The following is an 18,552-nucleotide window of genomic DNA, read 5'->3' as shown; positions in this document are numbered from 1 at the left end:
AGCCGTGTGTAATTAGGGGGCACCGACCGAGTCCTGTTTTGGGGTTTTCCTAGGAGGCAGCATCCAGGCAGAGAACTTTGCAGCCTCAGGACTGTCCCGGACTGCTCACGCTCTGGTCTCGCAGAAGACAACTGCAAGCTGCGATGAGGAGCTTGCCATCAAGTTATCTGAGCATATTTAGGGATGGGTCAGTGGGAACTGGAGGTGACCCCCTCGGCTTCTCCATGTTGTTTGGTCCAACAGCCTTCCAGCTCTGACCTCGCATGGCAAATGACCACCTTCCCCAAACCCAAAGCAGTAAGGGCGAGCTTTATTTCTCCCCCAGGTTCTCGGGGGCTTCCTCCCCTCATCCTTTTCCTTGTCACCCGTGAAGCCCCCACAGCGACATCCCTGTGGGCCTCCCTTCCACGCCAGTGGAGCAAGGCCATGTCTACGCAAGGGCTGCACAACTCACTGCCTGGCCTCCCCGTCCCCTTCCCTCGCCCTCTGCCCCCGTGTTTATGCTCAGCTCCACTCATGAAGGACTTCTAGCTCCTTCCTAAGTATGCGTGGTGGCTGCCCTCCCTGCTAACAACAGGCTGGTTAATGACAGGCCCTGCTCTCCACGGAGGAGACGGGTGGTGGGGGAAATGTGTGGCGGACAAGCCGCTGGCCCCATGCACAGAGCTGGCAGCTTTGGGGCCGTTTCCCCCAAACACCCGGCGTTTTGTGCAGCAGTGCTTTGCGACGGGAGGACCTGGTGCTTTGGGAGACGGTTGGACCTGGTGCTTTGGGAGACGGTTGGACATGGTGCTTAGGGACACGGTTTAGTGGGTGACACTGGTGGCAGGGGGGTGGTTGGGGATGATCTTGGAGGTCTTTAACAACTTGAACGACTTCTGTGATTTACGCAGCACGTTGAGGGTTGTCTCGGAGGCTGGCTTGGGGTTGGTTTGGGGTGGGTGAATTTTACTCTCGCAGGCCCCTCGGAAGACGCCGTTTTCGCTCCGCGGGGGCCGGCAGGAGCCCGGGGAAGCCCCACACGGGGAAGGGGCCGCGGGTCCCCTCCTCTCCCCCCCCGCCCCGTCCCCGCCGCTTTCCGCGCTGCCGGCACGGCGCTGCGGGCCCTTTCCCAGCAGCGTCGCGGCGGAGACGACGACGAACGACTGAGGAGGAGGAGGAGGAGGAGGAGGAGAAATGACAGCATGGAAAGCGGCGTATTTTTACCAGGGCGGAAAGTGCCACCCTCCCCTCTCCCCTCCCCTCCCCTGCCCTCGGCCGCCCACGCCGGGAGCGGCATCAAAGGGAATCTCCCCGCGGCTGCGGCGGGGCAGGGCCGGGAGCCGCCACCCCCCCGTCCCGTCACCCCGTCCCCCCCCAGCCGCCATTTCGCGGCTCCCCGCTGCGCTCCGTTGCGTCAGGCAGGGCTGTCCCCGTGGCGGGGCATCCCCACGCGTGACCCCGCCGGGCACCGACCCCACGCGTGGGGGGGAACCCCCTCGGGCCCCTTACACCGGGGGGGGGGGGGGGGGAGGCCCCGTGACAGCGGGCCGGGCTATAAATACCCGCCCGCGTCTATATTTGGCGCGGCCGGCCCGCCAACCGGCGACACAAAAATAGCCGCGCTGCGCCCGCCCGCACCGCAACGCCGCTCGGCGGGCCCCGGCCCCGCGGGCTAAATTTAGCCGCGCCGCTTGCGTCAACGACGCGGCCGCCGTGCGTCAGCCCGCTCGGCCCCGCCCACCGGGCGCCCGGCCCGCCGCGTCCCGCGCGGGGATTGGCTGAGGCGGCGGGGGGGGCGGGCGCCCCGCCGTGACGCGCGGGCGCTGATTGGCCCCGGCGGGGGCTGGCGGCGGGCGCGGGGGAAGCGGCGCCGCGCGGGGAGCCCGCGGCCGGAGGGATCCCCGCGGGGGGGGGGGGGGGGGGGGGGGCACGGCCGGGGGCTGCCCCCCGGCCCTCCCGGACCGCCCCCGTGGGACTGCGGGGCCCGGCGGCTGCCGGCGTGCTGCGGACGGGCGGGCAGAGCGAGGTGTCCGTCCGTCCGTCCGTCCGTCCGGGAGGTGCGGCGCCCCCCCGGGCTGGTCGCGGGTCCTGCGGGTGGGATGTTCCGGGAGGAGAAGGGGGGAAATAAGTGGATAAAAGTGAAGGGAGAAGGGGGAGGGGAGGGGAAAGTTGGGGGAAGGGGAAAAAGGAAGTAAAAGGGGGAAAAGAGAAAGTAAAGAAAAAGGAAAAAAAAAAGAGAATGGAAGGAAAAAAGGAAAAGGGGGAAAATAAAGAATAAAAGGAAAAGGAAAATAAAAGGGAAAAGGAAAATAAAAGGGAAAAGGAAAATAAAAGGAAACAGCAAAAAAGTAAAAGAAAGAAAAATGAAAAAGAAAAAGAAATGAAAAGGGAAAAAAATAAAAAAATGAAAGATGGAAAAAATGAAAAGGGAATAAAGAAAAAAGAAAAGTAAAAGGGGGGAAGAGAATAAGAGGAAAAAAGAAAAAGGAAAATAAAAGGGAAAAGAAAAAGAAAGAAGAATGAAAAAGAAAAAGAAATGAAAAAGGGAAAAAAAATGGGGAAAAAAGGGAATAAAGAAAAAAGAAATGAAAAGGGAAAAAGGAAAAGAAAAAAAATGAAAAAGGAAAAAAGGGAAAAGAAAGAAAAAAAGAAAAAAAAAGGAAAGGGAAAGGAAAAAAAAAGAAAAAAAAATAAAGGAAATAAAAGTGAAAAAGCGGAGGAAAAGGAAGCAGTCTCCGGTGATCCCTCCCGAAGGCGCCCCGCGCCGAGCGGCCAAAGCTCCCGTCCCCCGCCAGCCCTCCGGCGCGGAGCCGGCGCTCCCGCAGCACGGCACCCGCCCCGCGCCGCCCGCTGCCGAGCAGCCGTGACGGCGGGCGCGGTGACAGCGGCAGCGAAACGGCGGCGGGAAGGCGTTTGAGCGGCGCCGGCGGCCCCCGGCGCCCCGTCCCGCGGCGGAGCGGCCCCGCAGCGCCGTCCCCGCCGAGTCCCGGCGCGGCGCCGTCCCCTCACGCCGGGCTCACCCCCGGCCCGCCCGGGCTCGGCGCGGCGGCGCACGGGGCGGGGAGGTGGGGGGGGGGGGGGGGGGGGGGGTCAGCAGCGTCAGGCTCCCATGGCGTCACGATTGACGTTTCGCATTCCAGCCGCTCTATGGAGAGGCCGCTAGGGCTGCTCTCACATAAATGACGTTCGGAGGCACGGAGCGGGAGAGCAGCGCGGAGAGGCGCCTCCGTCCTCTCTCTGCCCCGCCGCACGCGCCCCGCACCGCAGCCCCCGGGCGCCCCGCGGCCGCAGCCGCCGCCCGGCAGCCCCTGACGGCTCCGCTCTGCCTCGCCTCGCCTCGCCCGGCGGGGACCGGCTGCCGGGGCTCCCCGTTTTTCCATGACTCGGGATAACGCGTCCTCCTCCTCCTCCGGAGCCTCTTCCACCGCCGCCGCCGCAGCCTCCGCCGAGCCCCGCGGTGCTCCCGTCGCCGCCCGGCCGCTGGACAGCGCCCGCTCGCCCCGGTGAGGAAGCGGCCGCCGGGGACCCCGATGTAAAGACGGAACCGACACAGCAAGCGAGTACGTATGGGCACCGCCGGCACCCCGCGGGCACCGCCGGACAACTTTCGGGGACGGGGAAGCGCCGCCGCCGCCGCGACCGCCCCAAACTTTCGCCTCCCCCCCCCCCCCCCAACCCCAGCTCCGCCGCAGCCGGGATGCTCCGGGTGTCCCCGTCCCGGTGTCCCCCCGGTGTCCCCCGGCACCGGCTCGTCCCGGGCCGGGCTGGCGGCCGAGCCGCCGGTACCGAGGGCTTTCTGCTGGTTGTTGTCATGGAAATGATGCTGCCGCCGGCGGCGGCGGCGAGTTCACGGCGGGGATGAATGGCACTCGCTCGGCTCCTTCCTACAGCACAACTTGTCGCTGCTGCCGCTGCCGCTGCTGTCGCCTCGCAGGGTCGCGAGGGTCCCACCTGGGGCGCTGAGCCCCGGACCCCCCCCGGCGGCACCGCCACCGGAGAGCCCCGGCACCGGCACCCCGGAGGCTACCGGGCCCCGCAACGTGCGCGCCGGGGCACCGGGCGCCTCGGTCGCCGGTCGGTGCTGGGAGCGAGCCGGCGAGGCGCTCTGTCGCGATATGGTGCCGCGGAAGGCTGTCGGGACAGCGCTATCGCGATAGCCGGCGCGCCGCGGGCGGAGGTGCGGCTCACCTGGGTGGAGCTGGCGTTTGGGCTTGGTTGTGTGGTTTTCATTTTTCTTTTATTGTTAATTTTTTGAGACCACGCGAGGAAATTTCCCAGGGTAAGCGCGGAAAGAGCTGATTCCTGCAGGGGGTCCGGCTGCGTGGGGCTCGGTGGTTTTTTCTTTTTTTTCTTTTTTTTTTTTTCTTTTTTTTTTTTTTTCCTTCTCCAGGAAAAAAAAAGAAATCCCCCCAAACCCCGCAAACTTTGGGAACGCGTCGCTAACTTTTTCCCCGGCCCGCTTCGCTCCGCTTACATTCCTCGCCCCGTTCCCCTCTCCTCCGTGGAGACTGTCGTGCGGCGGAGCCCGGCCCCGCTAAAACAATGGACCGAGCCCGAGCAGGAGAGGGTTTTCTCCGGAGCTTTCTTTCGGGAACTCGCCGGAGCCCCGTGGATTTTGGGGAGCGAGCGTGTGCGGCTCCGGGGGGGGTGATGCGCAAAGCCGGGAGCGCACCGGCGCTGGGAGCGGAGCTCGAAACTTTTAATTCAATGGAGCTTCCCTCCCCCCCCCCCCGCCTTGGCGGTCCCTGCCGGGTAAATGAAGGTTTCGAAACTCGCCTGGAGAAGTCCCGGTCACAATGGGAGCGTTTCACGCTTTTCCTCCTCGCGTTACGGGGTGGGGAGGGGTGGCACTCGGGGCTGAATGCGGGGCGCACGGAGGAAGAAAAGAGCTGTGACAAGGCGGGGGGGGGGGGGGGGCTTATTTCCTCCTAATTTACAGCCCTCGCGGCTCTGAGCTCCTGGCTCCGGCGGCTGCTCTCCGGAGGGGTGCTGCGTGCTTAAAAGCTCACCGAGTGTCTCTAGGAAACCGGCGGCTCGGGGAGGCGGGGGGGGCGCATCCCGAGCCCCGGGGCCGGAGGGGGGGGACGCAGAGAAGGAGATGGGAGCCGGGGAGGCACCGAGCAGCCCGGCAGGCGGGCAGGGAGCAAAGGCGAGGAAGGGGAAAGCTGGGGAGAAAAACGGGGGGGGGGGGGAATAAAAAAAAAAAAAAAAAAAAAGAGCAGGAGTCGCAGCCCCCGCCGCAGAGGGCGGAGGGGCCGGAGCATCCCACGGGGAGCCGCCGGGGCACGGCACCCCCGGCCGGGGGGGTGCTCCCCCTGCCCACCCCGGGGCCAAGCTCCCCCCCCCCCCCCCCCCCCCAAGAGCCGGCTTCTGACTCTCTCCTTTCCCCTCGCAGCGCCCGGGTCGGAAGAGCGCCCCCCGCCGAGGCCAGCCTCCCAAGCAGCCTCCGCAGAGAGGTCCCAGCCGGCACGGAGCCCCCCCCCCCCGCCGCCGCCGCCGCCGCCGCCGCCGCCCGGTGCCGCCCGCCCCACCAGCCCCACCATTCAGCGCGCAAGATACCCGCCAGGTAAGCAGCCGCCGAGGAAGAGGAGAGGTGCGAGGTCCCCTGCTCCCTCCCCGGGCTCCCCTCTTTAAGGGGGGATCGCCCCCGGGCGCCGCGGAAGGAGCGGAGCGGCAGCCGCCGGGTGGGATGCGGGGGGCTGCGGGAGGAGCGCTGGCTCGGCGCATCCCTCACGCCGAGCTCCCTCTCGCAAGGATGCCGCTAATAGGACGAGAAGAAGAACTCCGAATATTCCTGCCCTGGTTTTTCACCCCTTCCGCCGGGCTTCGATGACATACCGCCCATCGGCGAACCTCCTGTTATCGTTTTGTTTTTTTTTTTTTTTTTCTAATCGTTATTTTTATTTTTTCCTAACATTGTTGGGTCAAGAAGAGAAAATCCCAGGTTATTTACTTTGCGGGGTGATTAATATCGGTGCCCCGAGTGGAAAAGTAGGGGTTAGGATTAGTCAGAGGAAGGTGCTGGCAGAGGGCGAAGTAGGAGGAGTTGCGCAGAGCGCACCAGACCTTTACGTTGGGGATATTTTTTCTGTCCTCAGGTCACGCTTATTTTAGACTTAGGCTTTCTCAGCCCACTTTGAGCAGAATTCAGGGCCCTAACCCTGCCATGCTCTCCTTAACTCTCCTGCTAAGGAGATAAAAAACCAAAACCCCAAACCTGTAGCGATCTGTTTCCCTGAATCCCTGCTCATTTTCTGAGCTCGCAAGAAGCCTTTTTTCCTTCATGGGGCTGCATATCAGCGCGTCCACTTGTGACATTATCTGCCCGCTCGTTCAGTTGTGTTCCTCAGTGGAAGCGCGTGGAAGGAATTGCTTTCCCTTTCTATTCGATTAAGCACCGATCAGTGCATTTTAGCAGGCAGTCCTTAAGCTAAACAAATGATAGTAATAGGGCTTGGCATGAAATGTGTGTGCATGGAACGGCACGGATGCAGGTATTGACAGGAAAAAGAGACCTTTGTGGGAAGATACATAAATAAGATCGGGAGGCAAGGCTTGTGGAAGTGTTGAAGTGTTGTCCTGCTATCTTTTTTTCTTTAAATACGTGGATTTGCAAGCAGAAAGGTCTTCGCAATTTCAGAAAACAGCACTATTTTTTCTCCCACTTTCTGATGTTTTCTCGAAAAGAAGGAAGATCTGAATACTCTGTGACAACACGGTAATTGAAATCTGGTGCTTGGTTTACATTTATCTGCAAAGCAGGCAGGGAAGAATGGAAAGTTGATCTGACACCTATTATTTGGATCCTTGCATGGCAGGTTCAAGTGAATATTTAAAAGTTATAAGTGAAGGGAGTTCTTAAAATACAGGAAAACCCCATTATTTTTAATACAGCTTTTTTTTTTTTTTAATATGAATTCTCTACCGAGTACTTTAGGAATATAAATTACCACAATTAAGAAGAGGTGAACTGCACTGATTTTTGATATACACTTTCTCCGTATTTGTTTTTCTGATCTCTTTACGAGAGTATTTGCGCTAATTGATGCATTTTATTCCTCTGCTGCAGAACCAAAGCACATCATGCACCTTTAGTCTGGGTTGCAAATACTGGGCTAGAGTCTCACGTTGTTTGGCCAGGTGAACCTCAGGTGGATTGCAGCATTGGCTCCATTATTTCTTGAGAGCAACCAAGGAAATAGTGGATTAGTAGGAAATGTAAAAGGAAAAAAGGTCTTTGCAGGCACTGTGTTGCTGAAACCCTCCCGGCTACCAGTGAACCACATTAACTTTTAAGACTAATGGACAAAAACAATTACATTGTCGCTTTCTTATAGAAACAGAAATGCCCCTTACTTTTTCTCTTACATTTTTGCAAATTTAGGGATATGTTTTACCGCTCGCTTTTTTTAGGAGAATGTTCCACTACAGATAAGCCTCAAAAGTAGCAGCTAGACACCAGCCCTGAGTTATTAGCTGACCAGAAATATGCTTTGAAGGCCCAGAGCCAAGTAAGCAAAATTGATGTTTGCAAGTCTTAAGTAGCAAATACTGTGATTTGAGCTGTTCCTCTGACACCCACTGTAGATGCTGTTCCTTTTAAACTATCAGTTTTAATATTATGCATTTGGTAATCTAGTTTACCCTTCATGAAAATTTTATGGCATGGTCGCATGCATGCAGAGATAGATTTATAGCCATAAACCGTTCCCATTCTGCTTATCTAATTCTCATTGACACCTATGCATATTAAGCAGCGGATCTAGGGCAGGCTGGAGATGTCTCCTCTCACTGACACTGGTATAAATTCGAGTGGCCCCAGCGAGCGGAAGAGAGCTCCCTAATACCTAATGCTCAGTCGATCCCTGATACATGTTCCTCGCCAACGGCTTGAGCTTAATTTGTGTTTCCCATGTCCAGGCGAGAGTGGGAGTCGGGTGTCTGACCGAGCCCCACGAAATGTGGGAAAGCTCGTCGGAAAGAGGTTGGCGAGGGTCTGGACTGTGGCCTCAGCACGTGGGGCTTGGTGTTAACGTTCCCCTTTGCCCTTGCAGATATGCCCTGTGTGCAAGCGCAGTATAGCCCTTCACCGCCCGGTTCGAATTATGCAGCTCAGACCTACGCGTATGGCTCGGAGTACAGCTCGGAGATCATGAACCCTGACTATGCCAAGCTGACCATGGACCTGAGCAGTACCGAGATCACTGCCACCGCCACCACCTCCCTTCCCAGCTTCAGCACCTTCATGGAGGGTTACTCCGGCAGCTACGAGCTCAAGCCTTCCTGCCTCTACCAAATGCAATCCGCCTCCTCCAGCCAGAGGCCCCTCATCAAGATGGAAGACGCCCGGCTTTCCACCTACCAGCCCTCGCTGCCGCCCTCCACGGACGAGGGGATGCCCAGCACCTCCATGTACTTCAAGCAGTCGCCGCCCTCCACGCCCACCACGCCGGGCTTCCCCCCGCACCAGAGCCTGTGGGACGAGCCCCCGCTGCAGCCCACCCAGACCTGCCTGCCTCCCGGCCACCTGATGGAGGCCGCCCCCATGAAGACTGTGCCTCCGCGCTTCCCCCTCTTCCACTTCAAGCACTCCCCCCCGCACACGCCGGCGGCGGCCGCCCACATGTGCTACGACCCGGCATCCTTGAGCCTCCCCCTGGGCCCCGACAGGCCGGCGGCCGGGCAGGCCCCCATGGAGAGCCACTCGTACGGCCTTCCCCTGGCCAAAAGACCAGCCACCTTAGCCTTCTCCCCGCTCGGCCTCAACGCGGCCACCTCCAGCCTGATGGGGGAGGCCAGCGGCGGCGGCAGCGGCCTCCCCTCCCCGCCCAGCAGGAGTTCCTCGTCCGGGGAGGGCACGTGCGCCGTCTGCGGGGACAACGCCGCCTGCCAGCACTACGGCGTGCGGACGTGCGAGGGCTGCAAGGGCTTTTTCAAGGTGAGAGCTCCGCCAGGACGCGGGTCTCGCTCCCCGCCCTGCGTCCTCCATCTTCCCCTTCCCTCCCACCCGACCCCGCTGGGCGGCCGCAGGCTCCTGGCCTCTGCCCCGTCAGCGCCACGATGTCGTGTGCCAGGGCTCAGAGCTCCTCCGAACCTCGCTGGAAACGAGATGCGTCAGAAAGTCCTGTCTCATTTTTCGGCAGGCGGTGGTGGTGCCATTCCTCGCACCCAGGCTGCTCCAGCCAGGAGGGCTGTGAGCGCAGCCCCGGGGGGAGACTTCAGGAGTGGAGCAAAACCAAATATTTAACTTTTATTTGGTTGTTGCCTCATCACTGCTCATCAGTTTAGGTAGAGAGCGAGCTCTCGCCCATTGAAAGCACCTAGCCGAGCAGTGGCAACACACCATGCCGTGTCCCCGTGTAGCTTAGGAGGCTGCGAAGGCAGTCAGCAGCACTGACCCTTTTACATGAGGCAGCTTCTGAGCATGTGCTTATACTTTTAAGACCGGAATTCTTTCTTTCTGCTTTTAGATTAGGGCACTTCATAATCGCAACAAATCCAGCTTGGAGTTCAGGACTTTTTTTTTTTTTTTTCAGAAACAGCCTTAAGTGAAACACTTGGTGTAGACTTTTTTTTTTTTTGGGGGGGGGGGCAGTCTAGGTAGTAGGTTCAAGATTTGTTAAATTTGGGGCTGGTTTGGTACATTTCTTTCTGCACAGATAGTAGTCGTGCCCCTGTTCTGGTAAAAGATTTCCTAAGTACGATGGGAACAAAAATAGTCCAAAAATAGATGTAGGGGAGGGCCCACAGCGTGTTTTTTTTTTATTGTACATAGAACTGCTAATATTACTTCGTTATAATCCTTTGGCAACATGCTAAAATACACATCTCCTGTACAACTCGCTTGTTATTTAAAAATAATTAGAAAACGGACCACAAACAGCCTGGAAATAGCAGCTCTGCTGGGCCTGATCCTACCCCCATGGAAATTAATAGCATATCCTTCACTGGGAGCTGTGGCTAGAGCTTATTCTGCAAAATGATTTTCTCAAGTGAAACAGTTTTCAGTTCTAAAGTGCAATGTGCACTGTTTGCTGTGTCCCTTGTACTTACTGCATTGAAGCTGTTGTTTGAAATACAACAGAAATATAAAATAGCATTTTCCCATTAATTTAATTGCAGGCAAAGATTTAATACCAAATGTTGAACTGATAAATTTGATCCTCTCCTGATGGCTTTCCTATTAATTTCTTTTTGTGCTAAGTTATTTATTGATGTATTTGATTTTAAATATGGAAATGCATAATATATTTTTGCAACAATTTCTATTATATTCTTTCAAGGCTCGCCGGGATTTTACTAATTTTAATTTTTCCTTATAGTTTTTAAACCACTTTAAGAGCTAATTACATGTCTGTAGCTACAGTATCCCTCTGTCTATTTTCTTTTTCCCAAGCCAGGTTAGTTTTCCCAGAATATTTAACTAAATATGTTTTGTAGGGGGTTCTGGTATTTTTATTTTTCTCCCCGATGATTTTAATGGCTAACCAAACCAGTTATTGTGGTATTTGACTAACAATAGCGATAGCAAGAGAAGTACATCGCAGATCATTTTGATTTTATTTTAATAAGGTCAGCAATAATCAAGGGAATGAACCAAGTAGAAAATTGTTCCCAAAGGGATATTAAAAGCGGAGATAATCTAATCCCCAAAGGTAGATGCGATGACCTGGTAATTTCAGATATGATTTTATCATTCAAAGTTGCCTGTCTCCAGAGACTTGCTTCAGAACAATCCTAGATGATTTTCATTGTCAGTAGCTAACACTAATAAAATTGTTTTTCCTGCAGGCTAGTGTGTTAGGAAATTAATTTTATCTAATTATATGAATTGCACTGTCGCTTTTCATGTTGTAATTAAAATACATTTTGTCAGGTTCTAAGTTGTTCACGAAACTATCGGTTTACTATTTCTCTGTTGCCTTTTCTCAGAGAACAGTGCAGAAAAACGCAAAATATGTTTGTCTGGCAAATAAAAACTGTCCAGTGGACAAGAGACGTCGTAACAGATGTCAGTACTGCCGGTTTCAGAAGTGTCTCAGCGTCGGCATGGTTAAAGAAGGTAAGGACTATTGCTATTATTATCCCAAATGGTGGAACGTTGCATTTAATGAGTACGTGTGAGTGTGTGTGTGTGGACATGGATGTCTGTACTATGAATATTGCAGTGGTGGGGTTCCTAACTTGCCCCTGAACGTGTGCATTTGTGTAATAAGGTATTGATTTATTTTTTTTCTTGTCACCAAAGTTAGTGGGTTTATCATATTTAGACTTTCTGGGACCCCAGAGTTCAAGAACAGCAAGGTCACGAGAGGATAATTTGACTCTGGCCAAAATGTCTCCTTTACGAACGTTGAATGTCGTTCAGTAGTGCTGTTGGCTTCCACATATTACCTCACGGGGGGCTGCATGTCATTGTCGGGTGTGCATTTTTGCATACAGGCTTGTCTCATTCCCACAAGCTGATTGTAAATTTGCAATTAATTTAAATGGAAACAGGATCAACTCATTAGTCCCAATTCTGCAAATATTTAAGTACGTGAGTAATGCTGTATGAGCAGTCCCATTGCAAATACTGACATGGATAATACAGCCTATATGATGTGAACGTATTTTTCAGCTGCTTTGAGAAAGCTAAAATTACTTCGAAAGAAAAACCCTGCCATATAGGAGGTGCACTGGCAGTAGTAACACTCACGTTTCACGTTCGGTTTTCTTTCAGCAGTAGAGCCGTGTGTGTGCGCGCACATATAGGGGCACACAAGCGTGCTGCAAACAAAGCACAAGCGCTAGGAACACAGCTGGGCTTCAACTAAGCAGTCAGGCTGCTGCTTACGACCAGAGGTCTGATGCCGTTCTGGTACCGTTTGTGTTTCACTGCGATCAAAGGCATCGGTAGCACGTGCTGAAATTGGAGAATGCTCTTGTTTTTGCTGGGCTGGCCATCGCGAGGGAAGCAGGTGCTCAGCCTGATCTGTCGTCTGCTGGTACCAGTCCTCACAGCTGATTCCCCTCTTTTTTACGCAGTCGTCCGCACGGACAGCCTGAAAGGGAGAAGAGGTCGGCTGCCTTCCAAACCAAAGAGCCCCTTGCAGCAAGAACCTTCTCAGCCCTCCCCGCCTTCTCCTCCCATCAGCATGATGAACGCCCTCGTCCGAGCTTTAACCGACTCCACGCCCAGGGAGCTTGACTATTCAAGAGTATGTCTCGCTTTTCTTTGTTTGTTTTCTGCATGGAAATGAGTCATGAACCGCATTCCTACTTACCAGCCAGTTTGCTAAAATGAAAATAAATGTGAAATTGGGGTGAGAGTAAAAGTTTGCCCAGCCAGCTGTGCCTATTCATGGTAGGTGGATAATGATGGGAAAGGAGGTGAGCTGGAAATCAGTGTTAGCGGCTGTTCATTGTCAGGGTCTCGAACACAAGGTTATCTGCTGTATACTCACATGGGGGAGTGAAAGCTACAATGCACGGGCAAACAGAGCGCTCTTCTCGCAAAAGGCTGTGCCAGAACACCAGCCACTACAAAACAATCGATTAATCTACCAAACTCAGTACTGTCCATATGGCTGGCATCTTAAGTTTCAAGTTACAAATGCTAAAATCAAACAGAACTTTCCCGGTATGCTGTAAGGGTTGCATAAAGTAACATTTGATGGATTTATATTGAAATCAACAGGAATTTTGCCATTATTTAAACGGGGACAGGGTCTGGCTTAGGATACCCCAGCATGAATATTTGTTAAGCAAAATTCACATTTGTGAAACAGACCGTTAGATCACAATTCTAAAAGATTAATTCAGCAAAGCTTTACCACATATATATTTTTGTGACCTTGTTCTTTATTGTATAGTATTTGCCATTTAAATATTGATGGAATATTTTGAAAGCTTTATAAAACTGTTCTGTAGTTATTAAAATGTAGTATTGAAATAGCTTGTGAAATACACTTCTAGGTAGGTTGATACATGAAAAGAAAAAAATACAGCTAAGGAAAAACAAGATCAAATTCCTCCCTCATAATGAAATATGATGAAGTCTCAGACTGTGAAAAATACAGCTGTATTCAGACAACATTTACATTGGCCATTTATCACTTGTTGCTAAGTAATATTTGATACTAAAACATATTTTATTGTAATCATGTAAAAATATATTATTCTATTTTAGAATATGCTTGCATATATAATTTAGCAATTATAAGCATGCTGTAGCTTCTTTTCTTCAAGCTACTGTATACAATTGCATGTATACAACTCCACAATTTTATAGATTACTATTATGAATCTAGTTGTTTAGTGTCTGACAGCCTTCTCGGGGAGAATACTCTGGCCATACTTACACGTATTTTAACTTACCCGGAAGGTCTCAGGGGGTCATTCTGCAAACACTGTGCACTTTGGCAGGAATCTACCGGGTTCCACAGAGTTACACGAGTACGACAGCCCAGTCCATGACAGCAGTATCCAGCCTCGTGTACTTGCTTATAGGTGTAAAATTACAGAATTAAATGAAAACTCTGATTTTTTTTTATTTGACTTCTGTCTCTGACCTACAGTAGCTATTCCTCTTCTAATGAAAACAGCCCATAGATCTCACTGCTAAACAATCCTGCTGGTCTTCACAGGAAGCATAGCATTGACAGCAGATTAATTTAGTTTTGGTGGCTAAAAGACCATGTATGATTGTGTGTTAGGACCTACTGGTATCTAAGTTTTTCTTTACATAAGAATGTATTAGTCTGTTATGCTTGGCAGTACTGATAATACAAAAATAAGCTAAAAATTAATAGATTCGTATGTTTTTCATAAACTTTATACTTTTTTAAAAAGTTAAGGGAGATCAGGAAAGACTACCGTGTCAAAACTGAGATTAACTAAACGAAGTATGCAGGAATCCCACTGTAATGCTAAAAAATCACTGTGAAGGATCCTGTGCCAGTAACGACCGGCTTGCGGCACGCTCGGTTAGGCTGTGACCCTGCCGTGCACCACAAACGGGTAGATCTGGAAACCTGGCTTGGCGTCAGTCCTAACACTTCCATAGCCACGACCTTAATGTTTAGCATGGTCTTCATGTTTGCAAGCCGTAACGTCGTCTGGCCTGTCGCAAAAATACTAGTAAGAGTTTCAGAGGGGAACGTGTAGCCCTTCCCTCCAAAAAAGCGCAACAACCTACGCCAAAAGTATAAAATTAAATTACACAACCTACAAATTTTAAAGCAAAACACAGTGGAACCGGTTTTGTTGAGAACATCGCTACTTCTCCTTTCAGCACTGGTTTTAACTTACCAGCCCACAGCAATGGTATATTTAGGTACTTGGTTTCAAAAAGCAATTGCTAGGAAGAGAATTTGGTTTATGAACTCTTTAAAGGCCAAGGGCCGTAGTCAGGTCTCACACCTGTTTTACTGGTACAATTCCATGAGTTTAGACTTCTCAGTAAGCGAGAGGAGAAGCAGACCCTGTACCTTGCCGTCCTTCTTCAGGCAAAACAGCCACTGACTTAAATAGAAATGTTGCCTTTTTGGAGGGGGAGCACAGCATTTAGCCAATAATCCCACCCCAAGCCCTGGCCAAAAATGAAGCAAAAATCCGTGCTTCTGACACAGGAAGGGGAGACGCATGGAAAAGGAAGCATGGCTTCTGGTTGTCGGATTGTAAATATGCAGAGCCAACCTTGTTAGACTTTTGCAGCTACGGCAGTCCACGAAGGTGTCGAAAAGCAGGCAAAGGGTAGGGCTGCATCGTGCTATCGAGCTCCCCAACGCCAGGCTTTTAGATGTGCCATGTAAATTAACGTTGCTCGCTACACACGCATCTCCCCCTTGTGTAAGTCGGGCATCCCTTAACTCCTGACGGCAGCGGGGCAGAGCTTTCCCCGCTGGCTCTCCCCGGCGGTGCCTCCAGCCTCCTCTGGCTGTGCAGGACCCAACCCCTCCGCTCCGCGGCCTCTTGACAGAGGCCAGGCTTACCAGCTGTCTTGGTCAGAAGTTAGGTCAAATATCACCTCTCCTCAATGAAATAACCACGGGGTGGGGGGGGGAAGAAAAAGATTTGGGGCACGGAAAAGAACCGTACATATGGTTTGTGCTTCCTTACATACTCATAAGACTGTTGAATGTAAATAATATTTTATTTCAGCTACTCTTTGTAGCAAGCAGTGACATACTCCTGCGGTTCAAAACTATAGGGCTCCCTATAATTTTTTACCTGTCTTCTAAAAATGCTCTCATGGGCTAAACTGTAACAACAAATACAGGTTAAATTTTTTTTGGTGCATTCAATCTAATTAAGTGGCCCAGTGGGGTATGTAGTACTGTAACATTCAGTTATGTGACACGGTAGCATTCAGCTTCATTAGACAATGTTAAAACTTTGTCTTACTTTTGCCAAAGGAATGCTTTGTGAATACCGAGAGCAATTTAATACCTGGCATAATTACGTCAACTTGTGATGAGTTGTATTTTGGGTGAATGTAGGGTAGTATCTTTCTTCTTTTCCTTCTCTTTTCCCTCCTTTTCACTGATCAGAGGATTGAGAACGTGCCTTGCCTTAACACTGCCTGTAGGCAAGGCAGGAATTTCCATCAGCCTATATTTTCCATTTTCCTGTATAGAAAGGAGTCACAGCTCAGCTCCTGCACAGCAGAGCAGGTCTCCCAGAGTCTTGAGGAGCTGAAGGCCATGAATGGGAGAAGCCCACCTCCTCACACTCACTGCTTTGGCTTCATATAATGGAGGGGGTGCAAGGTGTCTGAAGTAGCACTCAGTCTTTTCCTACCTACTAACCACCCTGGTGCATCTTGCTGCAGTCCAGTGCCAGGAGTATTATTTTGCACTGCCTGAGCCTTCCTCATCTGCTTCGTTCAGGGGGAGGACTGGACAAATAAGCCTCTTGCAGCATACAAATTTTCTACTGCTGTTCCCCATCCTGTCCGTTTTTGGCCTCCTCTTGCTTCGCTGCCATCCTTCAGAGCAGCTGGGGCAGAGTTTGGCTCCTCGTGAACTTTAGCAGAGGGATCACACATTGCATTTGCTGAGCTCACCGTACAAAAGTCATGTAGGTAGTGAGCAGAAGGGGGTCATTCAGGGCTAGCACCGATACCCCAGGCGTGGCCAGAGGTGTCCAGGACTTGTGACATCTTTGCTGTGGTTCAACAATCAGACTGTGAAACCGCGTCCTTCATCCCTTACCTGCCAACAGCAACCACCTCCAGCGAGGACAGGCGGTGAATAGGACACCTGCCCACGAGGTTCTGCTTGCTGTTCCCCCTCTCTGTCCTGCACAGAGGTGACTTTTGGGTTGCAGTAAGCAGCCTGGGTGATACCTGCAGCCAAAGTGCCGTGCCTGTAGTAAGGTCCTCCCAGGCTCCCACTGCCCTGTTACCGACCAAGAAGAGATGTGGGTCTTTCTGCCTCCCCTCTGGCTTGGGATGCTAGCAAAACCTTTAGGCTGATGGACTCAGGCCCTAACTGCGTGTGGAAAGTAGTTTCCAGAGGGTGTGCAGCGATGGAGACCACCCCAGCTTTTCCTGGCTGAGTCCCAGAGGCAGCGTTTGTGCAAAGTCTCTCCCAGAAATAACCCACGCGATGTCTGATGGGGAAGCTGCTGTTTCAATAAATTCCGAACTGTTCAGCTCCCGCACTTTCCAAGTGCAGAATCAGACCAAGCCATGAAAACCCGTTATATTTTCTGCCGGAGAGAGCAGTGCCGGGGAAGTGACAGGGATCCAGCGGGGAGGAAGCAGGAGACAGCAGGGAGGGAGCTGTCAGGGGGTCGTGGGGAAGTTGGGCGAGCTGAGGCTGTCGAGCAGTTGTCTGGAAGAGTTATGGCCGCATCAGCAGGATAATAGGTTCTCCTGAACCTGAAACGCTTCCATTTGCAGGATAAGAGGTGATATGGGGCAGCTGGTTTACTTTCAACCAATTCTGTATTCAAATGAAGCGACGCTGCACGTGTCAGATAAAAGATGATTTATCTTGCATGTCTCTATCACTGTCAGATAAAATGCAATTTGAGAGGTTGGGGAAGAAATCTGCATTTTGGACGTACTGAGACAAATTCATCAATGGGAAAATTGTTTAATTGTAGTAAGTTAAATAGTATTCCTCCTCTATTGTGATCAAAATTATCCTACCCACCAGACTGCTGTTTGTGTTTACTCATTGCATATAGGCACTTGTAAAATGCGATAATATTTTACTTAGAAATTTTAAGCGATTTCTCTAAGTCTGGAAATATTTTTGCAGTATGCATCTGAATAGCAGAACGCCTCTAGGTAGGCAGACAGGTAGCTAGACTGAGACCTGCTTAATCTGCCTTTGGTAATAATGCCAGCTTTGCCACAGAAGGAAATGTTGTTGGGCAGGTAACACTGCCTGTTTCTCCGAGTGCCCTGTAATGCGTGTAACGTTGCTTTCTGTGGCTTTCATTTTAGTACTGTTCCACTGATCAGGCTGCTGCAGGCACAGATGCAGAACATGTACAACAGTTCTATAATCTTCTGACTGCCTCCATTGACATATCTAGAGGCTGGGCAGAAAAAATTCCAGGATTTACTGACCTCCCAAAAGAAGATCAGACATTACTCATAGAATCAGCTTTTTTGGAGCTGTTTGTACTAAGACTCTCCATCAGGTAACTATTTATTTCGTTTCCTCTTAAGCTGATGTGAAAAATCATCCGTCTAAATGCTTTTAAGGAATAAATGTAAATATGGTGATACCTTTGAACATTGTCAATTTAAAACAAACAAAAAAAAAACATCAGCAATGTCTGCATCCGCAGGATATGGTGTTTAATTTGTTTTACGCTGCAGAAAAGAAAAAAAAAGACAGTGATTTAAAAAGAGAGCATAGTTCTCACTAATGTGCTTCTTTTTATTTGATATACCACATCCTCTTCTTCCCTAGTAATCAAAATTGATCCTCGGGTACAATTTGAGAAAGTTTGCTTCATGCTCATCAGCACAAACTATAGAAAAGCACTTTTAGTATAAAACCTTTTCCTCCCCCCCCCCCTTTTTTTTTTGTGCATGCACATCTTTGTAGTCTGTTTTTGAAAGGGATAAAGAAGCTTTAAAATCTTGTTCAGATTGTTTTTCTTCTTAATACCAAGTCATTCAGCAGAGTGAGGTGCTATTTGTCAGTCTGGCACTAGTTAAGACGTTTTACCAAAGACACTTTCAGGGACTGGGGAAATTCCAAGCTGGTGATTTGAATTATGCCCTTGTTTCTTTAGGTTGAAAATGACCTTTGCATGCAGCTTTTAACAGGGATATTGGCAGCGGAGGGTGGGGAGGAGAGGAGAGCTTGGCTGTAATACCGCTCTTACACACAGGTTTTCACATAAAAGGGTCTATTATGTTATGTGTTGTGCATTATTACACGCGCTTTCCATTGTTTTTTCTTTATCAGTTTTAATAATATGAAAAATGCAGATGAGACTAAATAAGTGCTGAGAGTTGCAGAATCTCTTCTTTCTTCAGTTTTTATTAGTTTTGTGTTTCAAAACGCATGCACGTACTATTCCTGTGGCTCAAACATACAGTATTTAATGTAAAATGTC

General features: G+C 51.2%; 1 protein-coding gene across 2 annotated transcripts in view; it reads left to right on the top strand.

The window, feature by feature from the left end:
• The first annotated feature begins 3,071 nt into the window (after positions 1 to 3,071).
• Positions 3,072 to 18,552, top strand: part of NR4A3 (nuclear receptor subfamily 4 group A member 3) — a 31,378-nt gene continuing 15,897 nt past the window's right edge. Inside the window, exons 1-6 of one of the 2 annotated variants that reach the window (XM_080579813.1) lie at positions 3,072 to 3,542; positions 5,378 to 5,548; positions 8,037 to 8,920; positions 10,915 to 11,044; positions 12,010 to 12,182; positions 17,423 to 17,622. In XM_080579813.1, the coding sequence (XP_080435939.1) occupies positions 8,039 to 8,920; positions 10,915 to 11,044; positions 12,010 to 12,182; positions 17,423 to 17,622 (1,385 nt within the window). In that variant the 5' untranslated portion in view covers positions 3,072 to 3,542; positions 5,378 to 5,548; positions 8,037 to 8,038. Of the gene's footprint in view, positions 3,543 to 5,377; positions 8,921 to 10,914; positions 11,045 to 12,009; positions 12,183 to 17,422; positions 17,623 to 18,552 lie in introns of those variants that run through there. The other variant, XM_080579814.1, reaches the window with a different exon arrangement.

Source organism: Anser brachyrhynchus, assembly GCF_964034855.1.
Source record: "Anser brachyrhynchus genome assembly, chromosome: 2".
NCBI classification, from domain to species: Eukaryota; Metazoa; Chordata; class Aves; order Anseriformes; family Anatidae; genus Anser; species Anser brachyrhynchus.
The sequence above is the reverse complement of the archived record's forward strand: the minus strand, read 5'-3'. Positions and strand labels throughout refer to the sequence as shown.